This window comes from Cyprinus carpio, chromosome A19 (assembly GCF_018340385.1).
Source record: "Cyprinus carpio isolate SPL01 chromosome A19, ASM1834038v1, whole genome shotgun sequence".
NCBI classification, from domain to species: Eukaryota; Metazoa; Chordata; class Actinopteri; order Cypriniformes; family Cyprinidae; genus Cyprinus; species Cyprinus carpio.
In genome coordinates this window covers 3,022,128-3,041,561 of record NC_056590.1, presented here as the reverse complement: position 1 = coordinate 3,041,561, position 19,434 = coordinate 3,022,128, and the positions used below count along the sequence as shown (strand labels likewise).

General features: G+C 36.3%; 1 protein-coding gene across 11 annotated transcripts in view; it reads right to left on the bottom strand.

Moving 5' to 3' along the window:
- Nucleotides 1-8,325: 8,325 nt before the first annotated feature.
- thrb (thyroid hormone receptor beta) overlaps nucleotides 8,326-19,434 on the bottom strand; it is a 122,403-nt gene continuing 111,294 nt past the window's right edge. For 8 of the 11 annotated variants that reach the window (XM_042776062.1, XM_042776060.1, XM_042776066.1 and 5 more), the window contains 4 exons: nucleotides 17,951-18,037; nucleotides 17,111-17,257; nucleotides 14,289-14,547; nucleotides 8,326-10,335 (listed from right to left, as the gene is read on the bottom strand). In XM_042776062.1, the coding sequence (XP_042631996.1) occupies nucleotides 10,094-10,335; nucleotides 14,289-14,547; nucleotides 17,111-17,257; nucleotides 17,951-18,037 (735 nt within the window). In that variant the 3' untranslated portion in view covers nucleotides 8,326-10,093. The remainder of the gene's footprint in view (nucleotides 10,336-14,288; nucleotides 14,548-17,110; nucleotides 17,258-17,950; nucleotides 18,038-19,434) is intronic. The other 3 variants (XM_042776067.1, XM_042776058.1, XM_042776059.1) reach the window with 2 other exon arrangements.

Here is a 19,434-nt window from a genome sequence, read left to right as displayed (position 1 = left end):
ATTATTAATTACTTTTGTAAAATAAAGTAATCAGAACAATAATGTGATTACTTTTAAAAGGAGTAATCAGTAATCAGTAATTTGATTACATTTTCAGAGTAACTTGCCCAACACTGGTTACTAGCATATTGCTAGCATGATTAGCAAGTAATTGACATGTTGTTAGCATGTTTAGCAAGTAACTAGCATGTCATAGTGTTTATTAAGTAATTGACATGTGTAAAGCACTAGCATAACTAGCATGTCACTGCTCCAACATGATTAACAAAAGACTAGCATGTTGCTAGCATGATTAACACGTTACTACCATGTTGTTAGCATGATTAACAAGTTACTAGCATGTCACTAGCATGTTTTTAGCTGGATTAGCACGTTACTAACATGTTGTTAGCATGTTTCTATGCTTACCCACTTTAAACCAGCTAAAACCAATTGATTCAGTAAAAAAAAAAAAAAAAAAAAAAAACTAAAACCCAGCTAAGAGCAGCGTGACCTGCTAAAACAGTGGCCAAAACCACTTTAAAACCAGCTTGACCAGCCAAAGCAACCAATCAGCTTAGGCTGGTTTTAGTTGTATTTTCAGTAGAGAGTTTTTAAGTCTTGCTATGGCAGGATCTTAAATACACCATAAGTCTTATTGTATAAAAGTTTTCACCCCCTCAGTGAAAGTCTATGGGATTTTAGGTGGTTTTGATAGTCTGGTTTATGAAAACCGTAAGCCAGATCAGTTAGAAAAGATATAGCAACCCGAGTCAGACCCAAGTTTGGTGGTTGTAGATTTAAAAGTCTAGGAAGAGATACGTTTTAAAATTTGGTCTCAGACGAAGAAGAAGAAGAAAAGAGACGTTTAAATAGGATTTCAGTAAGTTGGCTTTTTCAAGCCAACTTAATAAATTGTGCATGTTCATATTCCCCGCTGCTGTAACGTTAACAGTTTTATTAAAGGGGTCATATTATGCGATGACACGCATAATAGTACGCATAATAATATTATGCTATTTTGAATTTAGTCATTCAAGCTATTCATTTAAACGGCTGATTCATTCAGTAACAAATCAAGTGACTTGCTGTGTTCGAAATGCCAAACTATAATACTACTCTGATAACCACTCGTTACAACCGAGGTATGCAGCAAAGCATTTGTGAAGCCACAACACGCACAACCTTGAGGCGGATGGGCTACAACAGCAGAAGACCCCACCGGGTACCACTCATCTCCACTACAAATAGGAAAAAGAGGCTACAATTTGCACGAGCTCACCAAAATTGGACAGTTGAAGATTGGAAAAATGTTGCCTGGTCTGATGAGCCTCGATTTCTGTTAAGACATTCAGATGGTAGAGTCAGAATTTGGCGTAAACAGAATGAAAACATGGATCTATCATGCCTTGTTACCACTGTGCAGGCTGGTGGTGGTGGTGTAATGGTGTGGGGGATGTTTTCTTGGCACACTTTAGGCCCCTTAGTGCCAACTGGGCATCGTTTAAATGCCACGGCCTACCTGAGCATTGTTTCTGACCATGTCCATCTCATCTCTTTATGACCACCATGTACCCATCCTCTGATGGCTACTTCCAGCAGGATAATGCACCATGTCACAAAGCTCGAATCATTTCAAATTGGTTTCTTGAACATGACAATGAGTTCACTTTACTCAAATGGCCCCCACAGTCACCAGATCTCAACCCAATAGAGCATCTTTGGGATGTGGTGGAACGGGAGCTTTGTGCCCTGGATGTGCATCCCACAAATCTCCATCAACTGCAAGATGCTATCCTATCAGTATGGGCCAACATTTCTAAAGAATGCTTTCAGCACCTTGTTGAATCAATAGAATTAAGGCAGTTCTGAAGGCGAAAGGGGGTCAAACACAGTATTAGTATGGTGTTCCTAATAATTTTTTAGGTGAGTGTATATATATATATATATATATATATATATATATATATATATATATATATATATATATATATATATAACATAATATATAAATTAAAATAATATTTCAAGTATGCAAACAGAATTCAATTCCGTTGTAAAGCAGCTCTAAAAAGAAACACAGTGAAAGGACAAATAGACCAATTTGTTGGCAGAGGCTATTTATGTTAACTCCGCCCACCCATGCCTGGCTGCGATAAACAGCAGTGCAAAAGACGCCCATTTATCTGTAGTATCAGTGGCGCAGAGAGTAAAAGATGTGTGATGATTGATTTTGACCCGAGGGCAAGGCTGCCCTTTACCAAGCTTCTTCTCCTTTTCCCATCACATATCAGATCAGAAACACTTTTATTTTCAATAAAAAATAAAGTAAATATTAAAAAATGGAAATAAAACATCTCATTAATAATACAGTGTTATTAGGTGGTTAACGGTATAAGTGGCATTCATTTAATATTTTTTAAGAATGATCATTTAAACTCACTATGCTATTGCATAATGTTTTATAATGTACTACAGTACTGAAATATAAATATCTACCACTACTATTTACACAATTATTATTAGTTCTGTTCAGTATGTAAAGTTCAGTAATTATAAAATGAGTTCATTTGGGCAATATAGCATACTTTACTAGTATGAATCTTTAAAGGAACAATATGTAACATTGTTTTTTTTTTTAATATACAAAAACCACTAAAACAGTATTATATAATTTGCTGACTTGCGTACTTACATTATCCCAAATGTTTCGAAGAATGTTTAAATCCAGAGAAATAAACAGTTTTAACTAGTGACATGGACCATGTCTATAGTGTCAGTGGCTGTGTTAATTTTTAACTTGTGTGTAGTGTAAGTTTTTGTGTTGGTGAATTGGATAATTGTCTTTATTGTCAGTGGATTGTATGTTTAAGTTCTGGATAATTTAACATTTTTATATTGTGTGCGTTGCGATTGGCCAAATGCATCAAGCGTGTGACAGAAATGTTAATGGACCCCTTGAAAGTTAAAATATTTTGATGTCCCGGTCTATTGAAGGCGTCGGCCATGTGAGCGACGAGACATGAAAAACATCCTGATTGGCATATTTTGATGCCCTGACCGGCCAGAGCGACGAGACATAAACATAAAAATCATTATAAATGTGAAATAAACATGATTTTATAGTCATATCCTTTTTTTTTGTAACTTTACAGATATTCTTTATGCACCAAGAGCTTGTATCACTCCAAAGAGAAAGGAAAAATTTAAATCACATCATATGTCCCTTTAAAGCATCTTTGGTGTTTCCATATGTTTTCTACAATACAAAACCGGAAATCAAGGGGTTATGACATCATTGGGAGGTGACAATGACACTAAGGACACGGTCATTAGTTAAAATTGCTTATTTTTCTGCATTTAAACATTCTTCGAAACATTTGGGATAATGTAAGTACAAAAGTCAGCAAATTATATTATTCTGTTCTAGTGGTTTTTGGATATTTTAATAAAACAAATCTTACATATTGTGCCTTTAAGGATTCATACTAGTAAAAGATGCAATATTGCACAATTGAACTCATTTCATAATTACTGAACTTTACATACTGAACAGAACTAATAATAATTGTGTAAATAGTAGTGGTAGATATTTATATTTCAGTACTGTAGTACATTATAAAACATTATGCAATAACATAGTGAGTTTAAATTATCATACTTAAAAATATTATTAAATGAATACCACTTTGAGACAAAAACCTCCCTACACCTATACCATTAACCACCTTATAACACTGTATTATTAATGAGACAATTTATTTCCCATTTTCAAATATTTACTTTATTTTTTATTGAAAACAAATGCCTTTCTGATCTGATATGTGATGGGAAAAGGAGAAGAACAAGCTTGGTAAAGGGCAGCCATGACCTCGGGTCAAAATTAATCATCACACATCTTTTACTCTCTGCGCCACTGATACTACAGATAAATGGGCGTCTTTTGCAGTGCTGTTTATCGCAGTCAGGCATGGGTGGGCGGAGTTAACATAAATAGGCTCTGCCAACAAATTGGTCTATTTGTCCTTTTGCTCCTATTGGCCTATTTCATGCAAAAAAAAAGAAAGAAAATCTGCATACTAAGCACAACATACATACTGGATACTGCAGAAATAGTAAGAGTAGTATGATAGTATGGCATTTCGAACAGAGCAAGTGTGTCACCTGCCAATGATGTCATAACCCCTCGATTTCCGGTTTTGTTTTGTAGAAAACATATGGAAACACCAAAGATGCTTTAATATGTTGTGCGTTTTAAAAGACTGGTGGCGACCACACAGAGTAGCATTATAACAGAACTTTCAAATGTATCTAGTATGATAAAACAGCACTGCACCCCCCCACCCCCCACATTTATTTGTGAGGTAACAACCTCAGCAGCTGTGTTGAATTAATGTTTTGTCATGTCACAACACTTTAGCATACTACTCTGAAACATTTGTTGCTTATTGTACACTGTTTCACACGTTATTCTTTAAAAAATAGTAGGCAGTATACACTGTGTAATGGGCAGCAAGCTAGAATGCCATTTCGAACACAGCCACTGTCTTTATGAATTATTAATTGAATCATTGACTCACCTGTTTTGTTCAGAACCACAAATTTATTCATTCAACGAAACACCACCACGAGATGCACAGGGGTTGTTGCTGTGGCTTTGCTGGCAAAATGTAGTGAACGAAAAGTATTTAAAATATTGAGTTTAAAATGTAACAATATTGACTTCTTGTTTATGCAACTCTTTATTGAACTGCTTTAACCTGTGCTGGAGTTGAAAGAGTCTCAGATACAGATGGTCAGTGGATTTTAGGGCATGCCCAGAACATGTGAATTAGTGATCCTCTGCACATTAAACTAATTCCAGGGTAAATTTGGGCAAATTTGACAAATGATCTCTGTGTTTTGTTTGAAACAGGAAAAATGAGGGCAGTCGACAGGTATATGGGTCAGTTGTAGCCTAGCAGCAAGAAGTGCTGGATGAGAGGACTGTTTCCATGACAACCCAGGATGAACCGTTAGGTAAGCGATGGTAATGGCACCAATACAACATATTTTGTAAATAAAGGTAAACACTCAAAAAGGTAAAGAGAAAATCATTTTAAGAGTTTCATTTTAAATGTGTGTGTCTGTGTGTGTGTGTGTGTAGTGATATTGTCCAGTAGATGGCATCATTTAATTACACTCATGTACAGCAAGGCTACAATAAATAAAGTATGGGTACTAAGTTTTCTTTTTCCATTTAAAAATACAATACGCATTTTTTACAATTAATTGCATAGTTAAAAAAAAAATAAGCTTAATTTTACATCTAGACTAATGAAATGAAAAGATGGAGGATATTTCATCTCAGTAACTTTGATGCACAAATGAGCTTTTGAGGTTTATATATATATATTAAAGCTTTTAACTTATATGTGTTTCGTAATATCAAAGGCTCTGGGACACATCATACGTTAATGTGAAATTCTGAGACCTTTGTCTTGAAATTTTGCAGCAGCTAATGTTATATATAGTAATTTGACATTTAAATATAGTTATTTATAGAGTTTCATCTTCAGGAACGGTTGTTTTTATTAAAACATTTTGGTTGTGATTAAAGACAGTGTTGTGGTCTGGTCATGTGTGTTTTCACAAACAGGGACAAGGAGAGATGACCATGGCTGTGACCAACCACATTTTGCTGAAATGGTTTTCATCAGTGCATTCACAGAAGGTCAAGTTAAAATACCTGAGAGTGCAACTTGATAGGATAGGCTTTTCATGCAAAATATTGTAATGATGTAAAATTTGACATTATAAATGAAACTCACATTTATTCAAATTAATACAAACTGCTAAATATATATCAATTTAATTAATTAAAGGCCATAACAATGCATACATAATCTCACATTATTCATGTACTACACACAGAACAACAAATATTTCAGGGGTTTCTCAAAACCATCTTTATTCTCCTATTAACCTTAGGTGCAAATGTCATCACTGTCATCATCATCATCATCATTTGCCAAATCCAGGATTATTTTCTAGTGCAATGTCTCTTCCAGGATATCCAAATCACATCATGATCCAAACTCCAATTCAAGGCTCCACTGTCACACAGCAGGCTTGTGCAATATGTTCAATTTGGTAAAGAAAAAGAAAAAGAAAAGAAAAAGTAAAAATACATTTTCTTGTAATGTTGGATAACTGATTCACATTCAAAGTTGACTTGTGCCACCAGCACACTGTGGGCGTGATCAGGTAAATGTTAATGAAGACATAGAAACAGAAGTACATGTGCTGTAGTCGTTTCTTACAGTTCAGCCTGGTGAGATCTGCGCAGTTTCTCTGAATATATTCCGCCATCCAGTGAGCATCACTTTTTGTGATTGGTTGTGCAGAATTTCTTCTTATTTTTTTAAAATTGTGATTATTAATAGATGGTATATATTAGCTGTCATTAACATAGTTAAACAATGAATTTGGAATGATGAAACACACACTAAGGAGAGATCATTAAAGAGAGCTTGTGAAAAAACAGGACTTTTGAGAATCTTTTTGAGAAAAGAAAGTCTTTTGTTTCTTTGTAAAACTGTTCAAAAGTGTTCATATTGTGCATATAACATGTAAAAAAATATCTGAAGTCTGAAAAAAATACAGCCTCTTTCCTTTACACCATAAATATCTTTATTTTTTTTTTAGTGCGTTTGTTTTTTTTTGTTTGTTTTTTACCTGTGCGCTCAGAGGAAATAGTATTGCCTCCTAGCGTGTCTGTGCATGCATGTGTTGATCTGTGGCCAGGGTCCAAAATTTACTTTTGGCCAAAATAAAAAAAAAAAATAATAATAGCCTTGTCAAATACGTAAGACAGCAACATAAATGCATGATGTAAATCAACTTGTAAAAACAATATTCTGAATCTCACATATGTGTGTGGGCATTAAAATGAAATACATGCACATTACCAAGATCTACAAAATAATCATCCGTCACAATTAATTTTATTTTATTTTATTTTGCAATAAAAATAATTTTGGGAAAAGCTGTAAAATAAATTTTGCACAATTATTAAAAAATACAAATTTATTTCATATTCATATGGGACGTTTTGCAAGCAACCATAACTAAGGTATCGTGATGCATAGCGAAGAGTAAAATGACAGTTGTGGCAAAATATTAATTTTGGACCCTGGCTGTGGCCCTTTCTTCCATCCACATCTTTTTATAACTCTCTGCGAACACATTGATTGTCTGTGCAATGACTTTGAGTTTGTTGAATATCTACGTTGGCGTGTAAGTTTGTATGTGTAATCTAAAACATGTAAAACCACTGGAGCAATTCTATTGCTTACAAAAGGCATCACTATAACAAAACACTGATTGAACATGCTCTGCGTTTTGAGGTGTGAATCTGAATTCATGTCCATCTTTCAACAGTAATAGAAGAAAACAAAACAGATGGACAACTGGCGGTTCCTGATAATCAGTAGAGGTATGTAAGAGTCAGACTCTTTTGCAGCACAAGAAAGATTAAAAACACTACAGTAAAAGAAGAAAACCAGGACAGAAATGAGAACGGCTGAAACAACAATCATAAACACGTGTTTGTTGCAGGGTTGACCACTGACCGCAGAGTTTTGTGGATTTGCATGTTCAATCACCCAGACAGCACTCCCGGAGGTATAACGGCAAACTCGTAGCACCAACAAGTTCAAGCAGAAGCATTGCCTTGGTCTATCATGTGAGAGCTAAGAAGAGAACAAGCGTTCAGCTGAACAGAGTCCCATCCCTGCGGGTCAACGGATCTAGTGATGGCTGGCAATTAAATCATGAGCTCAAGTTCCTAAGAGCAGCTCAACACAAGTCCAAACAGAGTACAGTTTTTCAGGGAGGTTTTTGGCACCATTATAGAGGCATAATGAGCTAACGTCAGTGGCTACTCACAACCTTAGGGTTAGGAGTCAAACTCTCTAACCATTAGGCCATGGGGAAGTCGTGGCCTAATGGTTAGAGAGTTTAACTCCTAACCCTTAGGTTGTGGGTTCGAGTCTCGGGCCGGCAATACCATGACTGAGGTGCCCTTGAGCAAGGCACCGAACCCCGACCAGCTCCCCGGGTGCTGCAGCATAAATGGCTGGCCACTGCTCCGGGTGTGAGTTCATGGTGTGTGTGTGTTCACTGCTGTGTGTGTGCACTTCGGATGGGTTAAATGCAGAGCACGAATTCTGAGTATGGGTCACCACACTTGGCTGTATGTAATGTCACTTTCACTTAAGTCACTTAAAGGGCTCAAGTTTAGGGAGATCAACATTTGAGATCACTGAAAAACTTATGTATAACTTGGAATTTCCTCTTTGTGTGAACTTTAACTTCAGGATCATGAAGGTCTGCCAAAAAAGTTTCAAAGAAACAGGATTTTACTCAAGGGCACAACCACCATCAAAACTGACATGCCACTTTGCCATTTAGAAATTAGGTTGTTTTTTGTTTTAGAAAACAGTTCTGATTTCAAAACCCTGAGCTGCTTTGAAAATAGCAAATGTAGGCAATAGCCAATAAAGCATGCGTCTCACATGCAATGCTGCCTTAGAATGGCCAAAAATGGTATCTTCTGCCAGGTAGACGCTACATGATTTTAGGCCCAATTTTTACTTGCTGACAAAAGCCTGAAATGTGAGGCAAATCAGTGCACATAGTCTGAATTATTAAAGACGCGATCTGAGAGAAGCGCCGATTTACACTCTTAAAAATAAAGGTGCTTCACGATGCCATAGAAGAACCTTTTTATCTAAATGGTTCCATAAAGAACCTTTAACATCCGAAGAACCTTTCTGTTTCACAAAAGGTTCTTTTTGGTGGAAGAAGGTTCTTCAGATTATAAAAAGCTAAGAAAGAGATGGTTCTTTGAAGAACCTTTGACTGAAGGTTCGTTGTGGAACCAAAAAATGGTTCTTCTATGGCTTCTATCGCTTGAAGAACCTCTTGAAGCAGCATTATTTTTAAGAGTGTAGCAGGCCAAACATCTGGACTTGTCTGTGACAGCGTGAAAATGTGTTTTGTCTGGAAATGACATCAGCGACGACCTACAGCCAGAGAGAGCAAGATTCAGGGACTGGGAAATCTCAAGAGGAGGAGTCGTAGTCTTGAGTCATTCCCTTATCACTTCTCGCGATTTTTGAAATATTGTGTAGTGTGTGACCACAGCAATTAAAAAAAAAGCAATGTAGTGTGAAAGGAACAGCGATCCGACAACTTTGAAAAGCATATAGTGTATACCTGACATTAAAAGACAGTGTTATTTTATGCCTACTCTACTCTCCACATGACCATTTTATTGCTCTGAAGTTGCTAAAAAATTTTCTCTCCTAAAATGTCAGAGAAAATGTGAGATGCACAAGATTACAGAGCGATAAAATCAATGTGGATAGCAGCTCAGATCATTTGTAATGGGTAGAATTTGATGAGTTCATACGGAATTTTGTATTTTTCACCAATTTCAGCAGACCGTGAGGCAGATGAAATGTAATCTCACTTTCGAGAGCAGCAGGAAAATTTTACATGATTTAGTTTTTTTTTTTTACAGCCTCGATATAAGGATGCACCTATGATGTCATGAAATGTTGTCTAGGTAGTCAGCTCATTGGGGTTTGGATCAGAACTATAAAGAATCTATGGCTTGTGAGCATGAAATACCATTAGACTAACAGATAAGGGATGTGAAAGGAAACCAAACATTGCTATCCTTCTCTGCAGTGTGGTCTCTTTTCTGAGGCCTGGCGTGTGACATGAAACCCGAATGCATAGTTCATACATCTCCCTTAAACGGCATCAAAGACTATGATCAGAAATAAAACAATTTAACGTTGGAGGAAAAAACAAAATGGTAATAGAAAGGTGTTTTTTCTTTTTACAAAGAGTGAAAGAAAACAATTGTAACGCTATTCACATGTACCCGCTTTGTAAAAGGAATGGTTCCATTCAAAATAGGCCAGAGAGCTACTCCTAGAACTATGGAATGAAAGACGCTCAGTAGTGCTAGAACAGAGTCATGTGACCGGGAACAGGGAGACAGAGTCTGATTTGTGGAGGTTGGTGTTGGTGGGAGCAGCTTGGCCTGATCGGCCGGCTGTCAGTCTTCAAACACTTCCAGGAAGAGGGGCGGAAAGAGCTCCGTGGGACACTCCACCTTCATATGCAGGAAGCGGCTGGCATGGCAGGCACCGATCATGCGCAGGTCTGTCACCTTCATCAGCAGCTTGGGCCAGAAGTGAGCCACCTTGTGCTTGCGGTAGTTGATGTAATGTTCGAAGGCCAAGAGGAACTCCTCCTGACAGCGTTCTATCCGCTCTACGCTCGTCAAACCTGGACGATCTGTCGGTGAAATAAAAGGGAAAAGATGAGGGCGAGTTTGATTTCAAAATACATTCAAAAAGTCTAAATAAAAAAAGCAGGGCTAGAAGATTCTATTCTGAGTCATTCAACTTCCAGAAGAAAAGTAAGTGTGAACACAAGCTTGTTTATAGTGTTTCAAAGACATTTCTCAATCATTTGAATCATTTTCCATGTTTTATGGGGACATTCCATAGGCCAAATGGTTTTTCTACTGTACAAACTGTATTTTCTATACCCTTACTATTTTAATACCTTTCACTAAATATTAACAGGCATTTTTAGATTTTCAAAACACTTCATTTTGTGTGATTTATTCCTCATGGGGACCCAGTGGCGGCGCTAGGGCGGAGCTTGACGGGGCTATAGCCCCATCAGAAACTTGCTTAGCCCCAGGGCTTGACGGTGTTATCTAAGACTACTTCAACATATGCTGATAACGGTATATAACTGTCTTAAATTACTCCCTTAATATTTATCTTGTCGCACATATAGCGAAAAGCATGAGAAGAAACGTATTTCGCATTAAACTTTTTGTTTTTGAAAATCAGTTCACGAAATAGAGCTGCTCTTAATTTTCATTGATGACTGCAGTGTTAATAATTTTAACTATAGGCCTATAATTCGTTGTATAAATTAATAGACCTGTTAAAAAAAAAAAAAAAAAAAAAAACTTTTTCAAAACATGTTCAATGAGGAGTAACTAATAGCCTAAACTTTAATTATCATCACAGCGCATCTTGCGGTGATGAACTATGAAATTATCGTGGGGCAATAATTTCATGTAATTTAATAAAAAAAGTAACCTAATAATAATAATTACATTAATTGGAAATGCTAAATCCTCTTAATATTGACATTTTTTCTCAGTGCGTGCTCGTCCACTATGCCACTGTGTGGAAATAGTTGTATGAATTGTCGGCACGTTATCTATTGTAAAAATTGGTTAGAACTTACTATGTTTTCCTGCCAGTTGGCATAGAGATTGACTGACACTTGATGGTCAGAAAAAATGATTAAATAGTGTAAAAAATAAATACATAAATAAATAAATAAATTTTTATTTAGTTTAATAGATGTTTTAAATTTAATAATAAATGATTATAATAATAATAAAAAAACTACTTTCTTTTCTGTGTGCGTAAATTGTATTAATTTGTAAATGTCAAATTTGGCAGTTGGCATTAAAAGTTATATTACTAATAACAGTGGCATAAGAGTAGTTTAATACCACAGAAAAAAAATGCCTTTTTCGAAGCTGCTGTATATAAAAAACACAAGGTTGCTGAATTTGCATGCTATTTAGATAGCTGAAGCTTATAGGCGTTCTCTACTTTCACTCAAATTACTTAGTTTTTTAGCACCCCCTCTGAACAGTTAAGCCCCTCCTTAGCACCCTCAACAAAAAATCTTAAAAAATTTCCACACAAAGTCAACATTTACTGGCATTACTATCCTTATGGAGACAACACACACACACACACACACACACACACACACACACACACACACACACACACACACACACACACACACACACACACACACAGATTTAATTGATTTATTTCCCAAATTGCACTGCCTGCTCTAAAATACACCAATGTTTCAGGAGTTTAGGACACATAATAGGAAAATATGTTTCAGGAGTTTAGGACAGAGTTTATGTATATAGTTTTATTTTTTAAGATTAACTGTTTTTCTAAAATACACCAATGTTTCAGGAGTTTAGGACACATAATAGGAAAATAATAGGTTTTTTTTGTTTGTTTGTTTTTTCCCCCGAAAAAATTGCTATTTCTTGTTATGATTATGATTGTAAATCTGTATTTAATCTCAGAACAAACTCAAAGTGAAAAGAGGCACTAAAGTCTGATTTTGTGGTGGCTGTGCTTTAAAATTAAATCATTATAATCTTAATTAAAGTGATAAAGAAAGTCTGACAGTAATGAGTGTTGAGCACTACTGTAAGGTTAACCCTGCCTGCTTTAAATGTTTGAAGATGATTAACAGTTGGAAATATTCTTTAGAAATTTAGAAAAATAATCAAATGTAATCAGTTACATTACTTTAATAAAGTAACTGAAATAGTTACACTACTTCTTACATACAGTAGGGTTAGGGTAACTTGTAATCTGTAACGTATTACATTTCCAAAGTATTAACATTACGCAACAACACAAGTCCAACATTAGTAACATTACGCAACTCAAGGTTTTTGTTACTGCTCACATGATGACGATAAATTCCCCCCCCCCCCTTTTAAAACCCTGTTGACTGCTAGCTTTCAGTGGCACTGAAATGAATGAATCCAGAACATTTAATAAAGAGCCTCATTGGCACAGAAAGGAGGCATGTTCACCCAGTAAACAATGACATTTTAAATACTAAACTCTATAGTGGCACAACTGTTGACTTCACCTGACTGCAAATCCGTGCAAACAGTGTGCTAGAAATTCAATACTTAAAAAAAAAAATAATAATAAAAATATTATTCCATGTAAAATTAGAAGACTATTGCAGTCTAGCTAGTTTTCTACATAATAAAAAAAACAGGTGATTTGTTACAGTACTAAAAAGATTGTATGCATTAATGCAGAAAAAGAAAATCACCTCCTTCATTCTCTCTTTAAAACTAAATCAGAAAGACCTTTAGGACACTAGTTAATTAGCAAAAAATTACATTATTGTCATTGATCAGGTTCGCTCAGCTGGAACACTGTACAATCTGTTTAAATGGGCAGGAATCAATAACAAATCTGTAGAGGAGTGCACGTGGGCACTGAAGTCTTTACCTATTGATTGAGACATTCTCAGTTGAAGTGTAATCCTGTTTTAATAGCGTTATTAAGTGGTTTCCCCTCAGTGGCCTGTGTAATCCTAGGTAATCAGCCACTGCAGCTGGCCTAATAGCTTTTAAACAGACTCCTGGTGGAAGTCACGGCTAGTTTTGACAACTGGCATTTTTCTCACTGTTCAAAATGATCGTTTTAGTCATAGTGCATCCTTCTTTAAGACATTTATGCCTCTCTTTGACTGCATTTGCATGCACAAGGATACTCTCATATTTATTGGAATTTGGTCATGTTTTGATTATGAAGGTATGGTGACATATTGCTGCAATAAAAAGAATAACATTAAAATACATTTAAAACAGTAACTTCAGCAGTAACTTCAGGAGCGTGCAGGTCCTCGTTTATCTCAGGACTGTGGCGACAGCAGTGCTCACAAATGATATAAAATCTTCTGTAATGGGAAAAACATTGTTTTTGTTGCAATATGTCGTTATTACGAGAAAAAGATGTTGTTTTAATGTCATATCTCATTATTTCGACATAATTGAGTGGAAAAAATGATGTGTGTGTGGCAGAAATCACCAAATATATCACTAGCCAATATTTTGTTACTTGAAATCCAAAGACAACTAAGGAAGCCTGCTTCTGCCAGTGAACAAAAAAAAAAGGTAATTGCAACTTTTTTTTAATCTCGCAATTCTGACCCTTTTCTCAGAACTGCAAGATAATAATTGCTCATAATTGCAAATTATAAAGACAGAACTGAGTGATATAAAGTCAGAATTGAGAGTTATATCTAATAATTCTAACATTGCATCCCGCGATTCTGACTTTATATAATTCACAATTGTGAGTTTATATCTTGCAATTCTGAGAAAAAAGAATCGTGAGATAAAAAGTCAGCAGTGGAAACAGGCTTTGATAGACAAATGCCTGCATCGCAATTCTGGACCACGTAACATTCTTAGGATCTTTCACTGCAACAAGAAAATCCAGTTTGTAAAGAAGATTTGTGAGAAGAGAGATGGAGAACTTTGCAGTAATATTTAAAAGGCCTGAGTTTTGTGTGAACACGTTTTAAAAATAATGTGATGGACAAGAAAAAGAATAAATGATTTGATTAAAAGTGAGAATGGCACTGACCGGAGGACAGCAGAATCACGGCTTGTAGCAGTGCCACCTCCGAATCATCCAGGTTGAAGGAGGACAGCGAGACGCCCAGATCAAAGATGGCGTCTGAGACCACACCCAGACCCCCGTTCTTGAGCTGGCCCCGCGTGACCGCCATCTCCCCGTTCAGCGTCAGAGTCTCGCTCTCAGGATCGTAACGCACCGCCGCTCGCAGAGACATGATCTCCATACAGCAACCCTTCAGCAAAATGATCTGGTCCTCACAAGGCAGCTGAACAAGGACACAAATTACATATTTGTCACAGTCGTAATATGTAGAATCGTGTATCCAAACATGGGTAACTGCTAAAATGTGTTTCATTTAAAGTTGCAGAAAGCGATTTCTGGAAAACGCTGCTGATATTTGAAATCACCAAAACAAACACGCCCCTACCCAAAAGGATCACACCCCTGTCTTGATGCTTCCACCTCCACATTCATATACATGCTATATAATAACAATATAGAAAAAGGGGTTAAATGGTCACTAAAAGAAAAAAAAAAACATTATATTAGGAGTATGTTATCTCACTTTCGGACACACTTCTGGAGTCAATGCTTGAAGAGGACTCTGGAGAAGGTTTAGACATACCAGGCTCATAAGGCATGGAAATTAATGTATGATCAGTTTTTTGTGCCCCGATCCGATCTGAGTCAATGAATATTGAGTATCTGTCGATGCCGGGTCCCGATCCGATACTTGTATTTCCTAGTGTATGGTGCTCACTTCAACAAGTTATTGAACCAATCAAACGTATACAGAGTTGTGCAGAGAGTATATATATTATTTTAATATGATACAATCCCTCTATATATACAGTACTGTGCAAGTCTTAGGCTATTAGAATTTTCACCAACAAGCAAATGGTTTTAAGTCAGTTATTTCTATCTTTTGCTGTAGTGTGTCAGTAGGAAATATAAGTTTACATTTCCAAACATTCATTTTGCCATTAATTGTATTAATCCAGTGAGATTTTTGTATACACAAGGAGTCTGAAAGCAGCTAGTGCTGCAAACAGAGATCTGATCTCAGCGTCATCCAGTCTGTCTGCGATTACATGAAGAAACAGAACAAACTGAGACAGACTCAATCCAGAAGAACTGGCTGCTGTCAGACTCCTTGTGCATACAACAAACTCACTGGATTATTACAATTAATGACAAACGGAATGTCTGAAATGTAAACTGATATTTCCTGCTGACACACTACAGCAAAAGATAATATCCATCTTGTGCACTGAGCTTTTAAACAGCGTTTTTCAAACATCGCTTACTGCACCATTAATCTCATTTTTAAAGTATTTCATTCCCTCATTGTGATTCATCTTCTGCTTTGATACATTTGTTTTACAGGACATTGACCCACATCAACCAACCCCTTGGCTGGATGTAGTTTTGAAGGAGTTTCATTCCCTGTGTTTGATGCATTGTACACAGAGTTGGGTGGTAACTGTTTACATGTAATCTGGATTACATAATACGATTCCAAAAATAAAGTATATTACATTTCATAATATTCGTAATCAGATTACATTTACTTTTGTATGGATTACATGATTATATATTATTCACACAATGACGGGAAATCTTTCATAGTTTATGGATTCTCCCTAATTCTTCTTTTTCTCTCTTTTTAATTTTCCTCTCTTAAAATCCTACTGTGTGTCATACCATTTAGCTTTGACTATATTCACAATATAGAATGCTCATGTAAAAAAACTTTGCAAAACATGCTTCTGAATTACACCATGTATGTATACCAAGTTACTAAACACTGTTGATGGATAGCTGTGAAACACTATTCAGTCTACATCATTTCCGGTGAGCTTCAGTAACAGCTGATTCTGGAAGCCATGGACAAATGATTTCAAACCTGAAAGACTTCGGGCATGTAATGTTTGACATTAAATATTTACTTGAAATATCTCTGAGGTAGTTAATATTTCAAATAATTTAACAACACATTCGCATGTTTACAGTTTGATGTCGCTTAATGGTCACACTGACATGCAGGCAAACAAATGTAATATTTTTAACAGCCCTGAATGTCGGCAGAGATCAGGAATCTAACTAACTAGATAAGCCCCAGAGACAGATCCCCAGTAAAGACCTTGTCTCAGACGACCACCGGGACAAGACCACAGGAACCAGTTGAGTCCTCTGCACAATCTGACTTTGCTGCAGCCTGCAATTGAACTGCTGGTTTCGTCTGGCCAGAGGAGAACTGGCCCCCCGACTGAGCCTGGTTTCTCCCAAGGTTTTTTCTCCATTCTGTCACTGATCGAGTTTTAGTTCCTTGCCGCTGTCGCCTCTGGCTTGCTTAGTTGGGGACACTTAATATCCAGCGATATCATCGACTTGATTGCACAGATACTATTTAAACTGATTTGAACTGAGCTGGATGATGACATCACTGAATTCAATGATGAACTGCCTTTAACTGAAAATTGTGTTTACTATTGTCATTTTGCATTACTGACACACTATTTTCCTATTTAATGCTGTAAAGTTGCTTTGACACAATCTGTATTGTTAAAAGCACTATATAAATAAAGGCGACTTGACTTGATTTCTATTTTAAGCGTTCAAGTGTTACATTTATTTAACATTTTTATAATGTAATATATTATTAGCTGTATATCGGCTCACAAACCCACTACAGTTTTTACATTAAAGGCAGTTTGAGAAACCCTGGTTTAATGTAATGTGTTATAATTCATTTTTTGATGTTGAATATATTTACTTTCTCTTTGTTTATTCATATCAATCTCTGCATCCGGTCTAATTGTTCTTACCTCACAGAACATGGGCAGCTTTTTGGCAAAATCCACAACACGAGTGATGGCGGGGGTGATAATTTTTGTAAACTGACTGAAGGCTTCGATGTCCACTTTGCTCCCCTCTGGTGCGTTGACGATGGGCGCAGAACCGATGTCCTCGGGCTGCAATGACAGGAAGAGGAGGGGCAGTGTGCTCAGTAACACAGGCACTTACAGGAAGTGGACAATCACAGAGACGAAGGTGTGACACAGCAAATCCTCATTCCCCTCTAAAGCACGAAGAAGGCCAGAGTTACAGCAAGACACGTCATCGAAACGAGTGGAGCCCAGTTATTAAGAGGGAAAAGAGGAAAGATAAGAAACTTAAACTAGAGGAAGATCAGAGCAGAGAAGCGTCTTTGATATCTCCTTCTGTGGGGAGCTCATTGACTAGGGTTATCCACTGACATTTGGATGTTATTTTTTTTTTATTTATTTTTTTTAAGATTTGTGCCCTTCTGACCAGAAAAATGTGATGTGAAAGACATAGCAAAAAAACAAAACAAAACAGAAAGCCAGACTGAGGGTCAAAAGAAGACTGGGAGCTGAGTACAGCACAAATCCAGCTTAATGTTCCCTTGTGACATTAGTCAATTATTCAGCTTTCCTCTTCTGTGTACACCTTCATTCTGACACAGCGAGCAGAGAGCTACACAAAAACGCCAAACAAATGCCTTAAGCATTCAGCAAGTTGATTTGTTTAAGAAAAAAAAAAAAAAAATCGTGACAGAAATGGAAGCAGCTGAGAATTTGAGAGAGCGCTTTTTTTTTTTTGATAAAAACATAAATAAATGTGTTTGCTCTGCTGGTTCTTACCTTGGCTTCCTTCACCCCCACTGCACTCTGGTCAGAAGTACAGAATAAATTACATGTTATTTCATTAAGTAGCATTGCTTCCTCGACCTGTTGGGCAATCAACAGGGATCGTGAAGTTTCAATGAAGAACCCGAGTCAAGTCAACTAAAAAGAACAAGTTTAAACTGGACAGGTGAGAGTGCAGACAGAGAGTGACAGTGATTTATTAAGTTTGTGTAGAGTTTCCATGGATTTTCAGGCTTTAAAATCATCTTGTTTAATATTGCGTACGGAATAACTGCACATTATCACTGTGAAATTTCCTAATAAATTGTATGAAAGCTTTAGAAACATTTTAATTTTATGTTCTACTATGTAGTGTATGAAAATTAGGATTGGGTGATTTTGGCTTAAACTTTTTCAGGCCTTTGACAAACATTTCGTGATATTAGAATGCTAAGTGAAGTGGCTTAACAGTCTGTTCACACAGACACTAGGCTTCATTCACAATTCAAAACCATAAGCTTTGTTAAAAGCATTTAATTCAATACAACATCTTGTGTAAGAACATTTTATGAACAATTGACATTTATGAACAATTGTGTTTCATGAATGAGGTCCATATTTGCTATTTATTTAAAATGTTATTAAAAAAAAAAAAAAAAAAAAAAATCGAATTAGATGATATGGATCAATATATTACAAAGTAATGAGTAATATTTACATAGATACATTTTTGTTAAAAAGACTTCTGAGAACATTTTTGAGAAACTTTAACAAATCTCTGAATCAGAGTTTTAAAACAGACAGAAATGAACTGATCTTACCAACTCTAATGCATTTTTCCTTCTGAAGATGAAGTGAAGCTTAGAGTTTCTGCACTTCTAGTGTCACTAAACACAATTTCAAAAATAATAACTTGTGTTGTTGTGTCAGGCCACTCAACAGACTGCAATTCAATTTGGTTTCACTTGTGGCAAAGAAAATACACACTTCACTGTTAAATCAGAAATGCTATTAAAAGATCTTTATCTTAATGCTGTAACTTGCAGAACTGCCAAATTAGTAGAATGACACACTGAAGCAAACGTATTTGACTGTGATGAAAGATAATTACAAAAAGTTTAAGAAGGCAACTAAACGTCTCATGGAAACCCACAGCAGTGTTAAAAGAGAACAGAACGTCAATCTGTAGAGGAGAGTTAGATTCAAGAGAACAGAAGAATTTTGAAACAATTAGAAACATGGTTAGAGAAAGACAGAGAAGAAGAAGATCAGAAAAGAAACAAACATGAGAAAACAGTTGGGTTTAGGAAACGGAGCTTGAGAATAGAAGGACAAAGGAGTTCCATTAAAGTTAGTGCTGCTGCCTTTGTGGTAGAGTCTCCAGCGTCCATCTAACACTCCCCACTCTACAAGGAGATACAAAAACATGGACATATTAACATTGGGAACAGCGGTGAGGAAGGGCTTGGGAATTGTGCGGGAAGGGTTGGGGAAGGGGA